The following is a 12073-nucleotide window of genomic DNA, read 5'->3' on the forward strand; positions in this document are numbered from 1 at the left end:
TTTTGCTTTTTGTCAGTCACTTGTTTAAATCTCCACAGCAGTGTTATTTGTAACTCTGCTTAGATTTGAAAACAATAACAAAAGATGTTATAAATTAATGAATAAATAAAATAAATAAGTGTGAAAGTAGTGTCCCCACATTTTTCTGATTGTAATGTTGGCAAGTGTTTGCAGAGAATGGTTTTGCTAAATAAAGTCTGGGATGGCAACTCCTTGTGGAAAAGTGAACTGTTTGATAAACCTTTGTAGGGAATTATGAGATCATTCAACTGACACTTTGAGAGGGCTTTCAATCACTAATTATTCAAAACATTTCAAAGCAATTCTAGTGGAACTCCAATACTTTTAGAAAATGGTCGATTTTATTCAAATCATACTCCTCAAAATCTTTATTTAAGAGACATAAGCCCATCAGATATGCCATGAAATGACATCCAAGAGCATAGCCTGCATAGGGGAAGAGGCACTTCGCTTTTATTTATGTTCTCTAATGAAACAATATGATATAGATCTCTTGGAAAGAAAAGTATCAATGTTCACTGGTAATTCAGCAATTCTGTGCTGTCTATTCCTAATATTCCTTTCCTAGTATTATTTTCCTAGTACTCAGCTTTTCCCATTGCTCAGAAAATGAATAAATTACCCAGCCATTCCCTGTTTGGTTAGAAAGCAGGCATCTTGGATTACAAGGTTGGCAAAATGTATATTCTTTGTCAGATCTCACACAGTCACAACTGAAAAGGATGCCAAATGGAAAAGTGCTCTGTACAGCAGCAACTGCAAACTCCTCTTAGCTGATAAAGAGTCAGTTCAGATGAGGCATTTCAACTGAAAGTAAAAGAGAAGAATCACAAAATCAGTTAGGCTGGAAAGTTGCCATTTTCATACAACTGTGGTTAGAACGTTCACGATGGATGTACAAAGCATATCCAGTGTCCCTAGGAAAAAAAAAAAAAGATGTTACAAGCTCAAGTGTTTCACTGAAGTTGAATTCTCCAGTGTTGAGGTTTGTTTTACCTCCTGCATCACTCTTAACTGTTTGGAGGGAGAAGTTGAAAAGTGAATGACTGTTGTTGAGTGAGTGATTGATCTGTGCCATAATTTTGTGAAAGCCATATCAGAGATGTTGTGGATGCCCTGTCCCTGAAGGTGTTTAAAGCCAGGTTGTTTGAGGCTCTGGCAATCTGATCTAGCAGCTGGCATTCCTGCCTGCGGCACGACAGTTGGAACTTGATGATGCTTGAGGTTCCTTCCAACCCAAACCATTCTATGATGCTAGGATCCTATTATATCAGTTTCCTGTCTTATTTTTTAGTTGTCACAATCACTCTGATCATTGACTTTTAAGGGCAGAAGCCTGTGTCTCACCATATGTTTGCACAAAGCCTAGAAATGCAGACTTCACTTTGGATCAGGGCCTCTAAGTATTACCTTCATATAAATAGTCATTCTCAAAGAAACAAAATCAAATGTAAAAACTACGAGGAAGTGAAAAGCACACATGGTTTCACAGTGACTCATATTGTGCAGTCTTGAACACGTTGCTTTATTTTGGTTTCAAATGCCAAGTCCTGTATGGTGCCCTCCAAAGAAAAGCAAGAAAGCCAGCACAGAGCAGCAAACAGCAAAGTTCAGGGCAAGCTCTTAGGGACAGGGTTTTTTTTTGTTATGGCTTGTGTTTTGTTTTTTTTTTTCCTACACTGAGTAGTGCATCACTAAGCAAGTATCTCTCTCTGCAGTTATAAATAGGCGTTAATGCCTTATCGTGTTCTCTCTCACTGGGAAAGAATGTGGATCAGCTGAAGAATGAGACACCCAGGAAAGCTGCTTGAGCTGCAACAACAATTTTTTTTTTAAACCCTCTCTCCTAGATGCAGAGGCATACATACTTTGGGAATGAATTTCTCAACCTGTTAAATGACACAATGCTGTATGTACACACACACACAAAAAAAGATTAAGAACAGATTATGTCACTGGTAGAAATGTGCTGAAACAAGGCCTTTCCCTTTTGCAAGCCTTTAAAGGAGTTTTCAAAGCTTACCTAAACTGTGTAGTCATGCTGCTGATAGACAGCCAAGTTCACATAAGGACTAGTCCAAAAGCACCTTCAAAGCCAGAGTAATGATTTACCTCCCATATAAACTGCAAGACGCGTTAGACACCACATTTTGTCAACACAGAATCTCAATAGCTGGAGCCCAGAAACAACTACCCTCCTTCATTCTTGTATCACAAAGTAAGCCTTGAAATAGTTGTCAATCAAGACTCCAGGAAATATGGAGAAGGTTAGAGAAAAAGCAGCTATAAGGACATAGCACTGGGATCATCAAGACACAAGCCAAAATTTAGGTTCCTATCCTCCCATCAATTTCACGGTAAGTGTTGGTGCCTAGAAAGGAGCTACAGTCATAAATAGTTTTGTAGATTTAGGCCTTCCGTTTTATACCTCAGCTCACTCAACTGCAAAATCAATTTACCTCTTTGCGAGCAATTCACTGTTCATAACTTGTAAAACATATGCCTAGCGTATGTATTACAAGCACATCTTCACAGAATTGAGGTCATGATGAGAAGAATGACAGAATATCCCCAGGCATAAACATTTTGTTCAAATAACTGAACATTCATTCTGCTTCTGTAGTAGGAAGCAATGTTTCAGTCAGTACTTTCAGCAAAGCAAGCATCAGATTCCTCTTTCAGTTTGACTGCAACCATAGATAACAGGCCAAAGATCTTTACCTTTTAGCAGGGGAAACTAAACTGACTTGAATATTGTTTCTGACTTTTACCTACCCTTTCATTTATCTCAACTGTAAGCATCTAACTCAAACTCCTGCTTTATTCAGATTTCCAAGACAGAAGTTCTACTGATTTAATCTTTATTATCCTTGATCTTAGGACTAGAAAAAAATAAAAAAGGAAAACAAAGTGAAACCACAATATACAAGTAAAAATGTCATCAGGATTTGACCTTAAAAGAAGTAAAAATTAATTAAAAAGAAAAATTATGATCACTCCTTTCATCTTCACTGTTTTGTACTGCAGGAGAATATTTATATACATATATATATTCTCATTGTTTTAAGCTTTAGGAATATCTTACCTAAAGCATACAGAGAGCGCCAGAAGACAGAGCTATTTTTAGAGTGATATTTCTCAGTTTGTTTTGGCAAGACAAATGCAAAAGCATTTGAAAGACTTTTATTCCTTGAGATTATAAACCTTGAGAATACACAGGTCAGTCCCTCTCTGGAGAGCTTTCCAGACAGAACTTTACTTCAACAGCTTATTTGCTGTTGGTATGGTATCTGGGACAAAGTAACACCATCCAGGGTCCTATAAATTAAGGTGTTGGTATAGAATTTTCTAGATTACTCCATGGTTTTCAGTGCTTCCTGAAGACCTTTTTATAATCATTCATCCCCTTCAGACATTAAAAAAGAGTAGTATTTGCGATCTGTTTTCTTCCATCAATACTCCAGAAAACTTCAGAAACTCTACAATAACCACAAATGACTGCTTTGATATTAAATTCAGTATAATCTGATTTTAATCTAAAGGAATACTAAACAAAAAGGAATTCCTTGATGACAGCTACCTGTCTGCAGTGGAATCACCAGGTCACAGTGTGAACTGATGGTTGAGCACCCAGTGAGAAGACATGGTGAACCCAGGGAGCTCAGGTGCAAGCAGAGCATCTAAGTGACCAAAAGGTGAATCCACTCCCTCCTCGCGCTCTTTTAAGGGTTAGCAGCCAAAAACGCAGCATCTATCTGGATAGCAATTGCATTCCTCTTGAGCTGTCACTGGTCTTTGGAAGGAGGGGATTGGCATCTTCTCCCAGGCAACAAACAGGACCTGAGGAAATGGCCATAAGTTGTACCAGAGGAGATTTAGATTAGACATAAGGAAAAACTTTTTCTCTCAGGGAATGGTCAGGCACTGGAATAGCCTGCCCAGGAAGGTGGTGGAGTCGCCATCCCTGGCAGTGTTCAAAAGGCATCTGGATGAGGATATGAGATATGGCTTAGTAGCTTGTGGTAGAAATGGCAACAGCAGGATGGTTGGACTAGACAATCTTGTAGGTCCTTTCCAACCTTGTGATTCTATGATTCTGTGATTCTAAGGAGTAAGCCAGTTTTCCTTCTTTATTTTCTATTGCTGCTCCATAGTGTCTGTATCCCATTTGAAGGCACTGGTATCAATTTTGTTGTATACTGTCCCAAGTAAAAGCAAGACAGAAGATATTTTACCCTTTGTACACCTGAAGTTGCATTTAGAGGATCATAATCTACTTCACTAGGAAGTGTGGAACAGTATAGTAGCTCCAGCTTGAAGGTTAGAAACACCTATAGACAGAGGCCATCAAGTAACTCTCCAATGAGCTCAGCTCTGTACAGCATCTTTTCTTTCACCTGGTAATTTTTGTTTTTAAGTAAAAAAAATTAGTCCACAAAAGAGTTTAGAATACAAAGGATGAAACAGCTTTGACGTAGTGTGGCAACTAGCAGAACTTTGTTTTGCAGAAGAAAATTATTATCCTTATTTTACAAATAACCATGACAGAACGGTTTTTGTTGTTTTTTTTTTTAATGCCAACAGAGACAGTTTCTATTCAAATAAACATAATTACAGACAGGAATCTGGGCTAGGTATGGTAGAATTACACAAGCAGATTGACTTACATCAATCTTACAGGGCTTTTACCAACATGTATACACATCTTTTATGCTTGAAAGTGCTGGACTTTGATCTCTATTTTTATTTAAACCACAGCCAGGGTCTAATTTCCCTTTCTTCACATTTTTAAATTCCCAAAATCAACAAGAGCAAGTTCTCATTCTTCCTTACATCTTGGGAGAAAAAGGGCCAAGAAGGTAAGAGAACCAGCCAAAAGGAACAGGAGTGTTCCTGGGTTGTTAGCTGGCTTAGGGAAGGTTGATATTTGAGGAAAAATTAAGTAGAGCCCAAAATCTTCTTAAAATCCTCTAAAAAAATTAGTCAAAAGCACAGGTACAAGCTCAGTACAGTGGAGAAGATTCCTCAGGCTAGGTAAGAGCTGAGTTCCATTGGGTGCACATTGGAACTAATTAGTTCTTCAGCTTGTAATATGCTTCATCAAAAACTGCATTAGAAGACACATATCCCATGTAATTTTGCTTTACACCTGAGAATCTGCATTTTTTAAAAAAACTGATTAATGACACAAAGATTCTAGCTCTGTCCATAAAATTCTCTTATTCTACAGCTCTCAAACTTGAGTTCAGTGTAGGACACTTGCTTTTCAGATCTATGAGTCTGCTCTTTTACAAAAAAAACCTCAGAATACTTCCAGAGCTCATCTGTTTATCCATCTACACAAAATAAAAGAGCCTTTGGCGAGATAACCTCCACTCTCTCATTTGTATAATGCCAGCCATGCAATCAGTCTACCAGGAAAGACAAAAACATGGTGGCAGTGCACTGATACTGTTTATAGTTGTGTGTCTGAGCCTTCACAAAGAGTCCGTGTCCAAATATTCTTTGAAAAATATTCAGAAATTTTTCAGAAGGCAGATGAGAGTATAATTTTATTTCTTCATAGTGGACACGCAGCAGTTAATGCTCAAATGATGATTTAGTCATACCCATTCGCAAACATCTACAGAGATGGGTGCAGTCATTTGTGATTTCGTTCCAGGACTGCAGAACAGACATAAGCCAGATGTAGCGTGGAGGCTGAGCAGTTACAGAATCACAGCACTAAACTCAAACCCACATATCTGTTGCTCAGCAAAGTTAATCAACTTTGACTCAGCACTGTATTAATATATTCAAGGCCTCATGAAGGCTTGATAGTTCAGTTGGTATTCCCCCTCTACATACCAGAGTTCTCTTCAGTATACTCAGATAGTACAGATAGCCTTACTGAGGGTTTACCTGTAGTTTACAAAAATTTTAAGGCCTCTTACGTTATCAAAGCAGAATAAGCCGAAAGATATCCATGGTACAGTAAAATGAAAGTTTGACTATAAAGCTTGTTATCACCTTAAGCAAAAGCAGGGAAATTTTTACTTATTTTAATTAATTGCAAATTAACATAATCTAGGTATTGTAGAAAAAAAACCAAACAGACAAACACATAAAAACAAATGGAGAAAGCATAAGAAATAACACATCAGTACACATCCTTTCTTCTCCTTCCTCAGACTCACACCTATCTTGTTCCCTTCCTAGTCTAAATTTCCTTTATTCTTGCTGTGAGATAAACTCAGTTCACTCTGCTCCTATGGTGAGGCAAAGGGTGTCTTAGGAAGTTGAGGTGTGCGTACAACAGCTTCTGCCTGTTTTTCTGTAGCTGTTTTCTTCATCCACTCAAGAATCGCTCAATCTGACAAGCAGGAAATCAAGTAAAGGTAATGGGAGGCCTGCATAGGTGAACAAGTGATACTTGATAGAACCCCAGCAAAAAAGTTAGGAAAGCCAAAGGTGACCTGGAGTTGAATCTGATGAGAAATGTGAAAAACAATAAGAAAAGGCTAGAGAAAATGTGGTGCCTTTGTGACAAAGGATACAGAAAAGGACAAGGTATTCAAGATCTTCTTTGCTTTGTATAAACAGTCTTCAGTAATTCAGGCCCATTAAATCTGTGGAAAGGTCTACAGGAAGGAATACTCCCCTTGGAGGATGAGGATTGAGCCAGAGAACATATAAACAAATTGGGTAAGTCCAACTCCATGGGACCTAATGGTTTACACTCATGAATGCTGAGGGTGCTGGGAAGGGTCACTGTGTGGCTATTCATAACTTATCTTTGGCAGATCTTGGTGATCAGGAGATGTTCCTGAGGACTGGAAGAAAGGAAATGTCCTTTCTTTCTTCTCTCTATGGAATGCAGTCCCTTGGAACTGTTCCTGCCCTGGTGTGGGTCACCCATAGCTGCAATTACCTTATTTGGCATGAAGTGCGTCCTCCCAGGGGTGCACCTTCAGCTAGTTCCTCCTCAGCAGTGTCACAATCCATGTGTCCACCACAGCCAGCAGCTACTGCTCTTAAATACATCTGAGTGAGGGTATCGTGGGTTCTGATGACCAGCCAGAGCTGTAACAGTAGATTAACAGTGAAAAATGAACAGCATGGACTAAGACACAAAACAGAAAATGAACTAAGAAAGAACAAGTGAAGGAGATAAGACAGAAAGATAATAGACATAGGATTTAGAGATCTATTCATATTTGTGGAAAAGCTTCCACTGTTGGTTCAATACAAAACAATACAAAACAAATAAAATAGAATGCCAATGGGTTTGAGCCCCAGTGATTGGACTCCAGAGAGGAACTGAACTTCATTACAATTCTGGATTGTTGGAGAGTTGAGTGCTGTCTGCTTTCTGTTGCATAACTGCATTGCATGAACAACAGATCAGTGTTCTCTACAAAAAAATCTGAGTATGAAAAGTCTTTCCTTTCTCTGGAGGAAATCTAGTTTATAAAGTCAGTAAATTGCATAAGGTGGCTGCAGCATCTGTCACCATTTAACCCGTCTTGTGAATGTGATCAAGTTTCCACCTCAATCATAGCAAGAGGCAGGAGAATGCATATTTACATGGAAATCTATGTTAATTTCTTAGAGAAAAACACTTAACTATCAGGAAAAGAACATACTTGAGTCAAAATAGTTAAGAACTGAGGAAATTCACATTTGTTTCACATAAAATGAAATGAGAGCATGGGACAGGAAGACACTGCTTAACACTGTAAGAATGCTATTAAAACTGACTACTCACATGTGAGAGATGTAAACACCACAGAGTGAGACAAACTGAATATAACCATTAGTGATAATAAAACATTGAGCAATGCAAAATTTTGGCTTTGTATCTGGAATACAACTCTCTTTGTGCGAGACAAATCTGCTATATAGCAGCAATGTTAACTCCATCTTGTAAGCGTTCCAGTTTCAGGCGAGGAGGACCTTTCTAAGAGGTGCCATATGCAATGTACACTACCAGCAGGTTAGTAATAAGATTGTCCTCCTCCTCAAGAACAGTCTGTAAACTAAGAGCCTCACCCATGTAATGTCCATCTCAAAGAATCATAAAATGGCTTGTGTTGGAAAGGACCTTAAAGATGATCTAGGTGCCACACATTAGAGCAGGCTGCCCAGGGCCCCACCCAGCCTGACCCTGAATACCCTCAGGGATGGGGCACAAACAGCTTCACGGTGCTAGTGCCTCCCCATCCTCTTATTAAAAAATTTATAACTAGTATCTAATCTAAGCCTCTCCTTTTACTTTAAAACCCTTCTGGCTTGTCCTGTCACTGTCTATAACAAATCAGTCTCACTTCTGTTTATATGCTTCCATTCCTGAAAGGCCAGAATGAGGTCTCCCCAGAGCCTTCTCTTCTTCAGACTGAACAGGCCTCAGTCTTTTTTCATTGAAGCGCTCCAGCCCTCTGATCATCTTCATGGCTCTTCTTTGGATCTGCTCCAATAACTTCATATCATTGATTCCTGTATTCTGATATTGCATACTTTTCCTTATAACCCCATTCAACAAACTGCAGAACAGTTAAGTTCCTTGACCTAAACTCATAATAGCTCTGCTAGAACCTTTCAAAACTGCCACTACTTTTTTTCCTAACCTAGAGCAACTCATATTCAAATCAAAAAAATATTTTGGTTTTTTTTTTTGTTTCCTATGCAACACTGTCTTTCAGCTCCGGTTGTTCCTTCACTTGCTCTCCTTCATCCATATTTAGGGAATGCAATCTGTTCTTTCTTCCACTATTCTGGGCCATAAAAACCATTCCTTCTCTGTCTCTTACAAGACAGGACTCATTTGATAGCCATTTCAGTCACCTTCTCTGTTCCTGTTTTGTTTCAAATTCAGCTTGCTGGAAAAATTGTATGAGGTGCCAGGGGTAAAATCTCCTACGATGCAACAGACTCATCTCCGAGCTGTCTTAAAAACATATCAGATACATTTTTTTCAGGATTGGTTGTATTCATTTTTCATACTTATCCTATGACTGACTCACAGCATAGACTACATCCTGTTTTCTAAGTAAACTCCCATTTTTCCATTTTCAGTGGAAAATACATAACTTCTGTACCTTGACAATTCAAACAAAAGGGATCTAAATCACCTAATAGTGCAGAACCTGTGCAGCTGCTATGATTCTCCCTGTCTTGAGAACATTCAGCTCTTCTCCTTTCATGGAGAAAAAGAATTATTTAATAGACATACAATGTGTTGCATGTTTGCATGACCTCACCCTCATCTTGTCTCTTTGGAAAGTACCCTACACTTGACATGCATTCCAAGTACACACTGCTTTGTAAATGTTTTTTATTCCTTATTCCCAGATCTTATTTTAAGCTACTAGTCCCTAAATGGGGGTCAAGACCTTACTTTTATTCACAAGCTTGGCAGTATAGTTTGAAGTGGGGTCGTGAACTCAGAAGTGGGTCTTGATGAACAGATGTCCTGAGATTCAAAACCCCTTCTGACCTCTTTTAACAGCGTGAAAGTTTCTAGCAGTAATAGAGCACATCACAAATGCAACAGAAGATGAAATTCCACTTACCGTCACTTGAATAATTCTGATGAACTCTGTAACACCCAACCTTAGCAGGAGTCACGTTGGTTGTTCTTAAGACATAACTCTCACGAGTTTACCCCGTGTGCAATTAGCAATACGATCTTCTCTGTATCAACGCAGGATATTTCTAAGAAAGTGCAATGCAAGTAAGATAGCAAGGCTCCCAGTAATACACAGCACTTTAGAAAGACTGAAGTTTATTCTAAGCTGTGAAATTATTCTGACATGCTGATAAAGTATTTCCAAGCTTCTACAGGGGTCACACTCACGTTCAGTAATTCCTGTGAGCTTAAGTTGTTTGGTTTAATTACAGAACAATTCATGCTTAGCTAGTGCTCTGGAAAGAATTCAAGGGCAAACATATCCATAGAAATGGGACAGAAGTAAAATAGATACAGATTGAGTCCTAGTAACATAAATAATAGTTAGGAACACATTCTAGTACACTCATAAAATGAGGAAATGACTTATTGTATTAGGACGGGTGTGAATCAGCAGGGAAATATGTGCCACAGAGCTTGTCCCACAGTTATCTGGATAGTAATTCTTGTCCCTTGTGTATCCCAGTCTCATTCTCAGAGCAATGAAGACATGAGATTGGCTTTCTCTCACATCAGAAGGAGGCTGCAAGGCAAGAGGATGTATATCCAGATCCTGGAGATAAGAAGCTTGCTAGAGTCCACTACTAGTAAATCAAACAGTGCCCAGGAGCAGTCCCAAGCACTGGAATGCTATACAGCTCCCCTGCAATATGGCTTCTAGATATGCTTTAGTCTGTGCCAGAGAGCACTCCCAAGCAACTTCCAGATGTGGTCTGTGGGGTCTGAATATTTCCAGGATCATTCCCAGCAAAGTGAACCTCTTTACAGGGAGAAAGACTTCATTAAAATAGCCATAGGCTATTCCTGACAGTAAGCTGTTTTAAATTACATAGGTGGGGTGTGAAAGATTCCATAACCTCTGGTAAAGCTATTTGTGATGTAATGTGTTATCATGATTAACGTATAGAGGCTATTACCATAGTAAGATAATAAAGAGGTCCTCTGAAATACCCTGAGCAAGAAGCAGGACCTCAAACAGCTTTCAAACAGAAGGAGGCAAAAATATTCACTTCGTTCTTTTTGTTGTATGAGACCTGTTCATAAGATTGGCCCTGAGTCGACCTGACTTCCCCTCGGTGTGGAGTGCTCAATAGGAGGCAGGAGAAAGAAAGAGCTAGATGTGATGCTTGAGGAAGGTCATACTACAGGAAGGTTATGCCAGCCTAAACATAAACTCTGTGGTGGACCCTAATTAGAAAGTCTTCATCCCATGGACAAAAGAAGTCTTCATATCTTCATATCATCATATGTTAACCCTTCCCTTCATTTCGTCATTTCTTATATTTCTTTCCTGAAGAAAAGCAGTTAACACCCAATCTCATGTTAACACTACCTGCTTTTCCCTTTTGATGGGAACTTTTTTCTCCTCATGATCCATTGCTCATGATCCACTTCTTTTTTTTCTCTCTCTCTTTTTTTTTGATACTGCATTCTTCACTTTTGAATTCTTCTTTTGTTTTCTCTTAGTAATCTCTCTCAGTTTTAAGTAATTTTGTTACAATTCTCTATTATTTAAAATTTGTCCAAGGAAATGAATGTGCCTCCACAAGGGTAATACTAACACTCTTTAAATGACTGTGCAAATGTCCACATCCAGGACATAACAAAAATAAACCATCCTCTGCTCTGATATTCTCAGTTCAAGTTCTATGACTCTGAGCCCAAGTGCTTTATTTTGGTACCTGAACCACAAGCTGGCTGGCAGGACTGTGCATGAGCAGCCAGGCAGTCTTGGTCTGCTCTATTTAGACAGCTCTAGACACCTGGCACATTTGTCAGCATATTTTCCACTGTATTCTAGCATGTATATTCAGCTGTAGGATGTTCAACTCTTGAACATTTAGAGTGTCTACACTGCATCCATTTGTATTTTTATCCAGGTTTTACTAACATTTAGATACAAGTGTGCAGCATGCGCTGCCCCTTTACCACACTACAATTTCAAATACTAGGGAAGAGAAGTCATCTCTGTATTTGTCTACTTATCATGAGAGCTCATTATGAGGAAAACCTACAAGCTCCTAACTTTTCAGGTTAGAATAAGCAAAAAAAAAAAAAAAATCAGATTACATATTTTCACTTTACCATTCATTTTCTTAAGATAAAAATTCTGGCAATTATTTTCATACTCACTTGAGTACATAGGTCTTGTGCCTGCAGTTAGATTTGTAGTCAACCTTAAGGAGAGCTCAAACAGCTGTCTTAATATTTATGACTTGATTAAGCATATTAAAAACTTAATGCAAAGGCTGTCTCTAACATAAAGACCTACTTAATTACCCACTGTCCTTAATGGCCACGTGAAAAAGAAACTACTTCTGAAAACCATGGCTCCCTCCTCTTCTGAAGAGCAGTCCACATTATCATTTGCCAGGTAGCAAAACT

The 12073-nt window shown here is 38.7% G+C and overlaps 1 protein-coding gene across 15 annotated transcripts in view; it reads right to left on the minus strand.

Annotated features, from left to right (window-relative positions):
• LOC149919044 (uncharacterized) overlaps positions 1–12073 on the minus strand; it is a 149785-nt gene that overhangs the window by 118526 nt on the left and 19186 nt on the right. For 13 of the 15 annotated variants that reach the window (XR_016464355.1, XR_016464356.1, XR_016464359.1 and 10 more), the window contains exon 3: positions 6932–7083. Coding sequence is in view for 8 of the 15 variants with exons in the window: in XM_090135783.1 (XP_089991909.1) it covers positions 6932–7083 (152 nt within the window). In the remaining 7 variants the exon portion in view is untranslated. The other 2 variants (XR_016464363.1, XR_016464364.1) reach the window with 2 other exon arrangements.

Source organism: Phasianus colchicus, chromosome 2, assembly GCF_987193195.1.
Source record: "Phasianus colchicus chromosome 2, bPhaCol1.hap1.1, whole genome shotgun sequence".
NCBI classification, from domain to species: Eukaryota; Metazoa; Chordata; class Aves; order Galliformes; family Phasianidae; genus Phasianus; species Phasianus colchicus.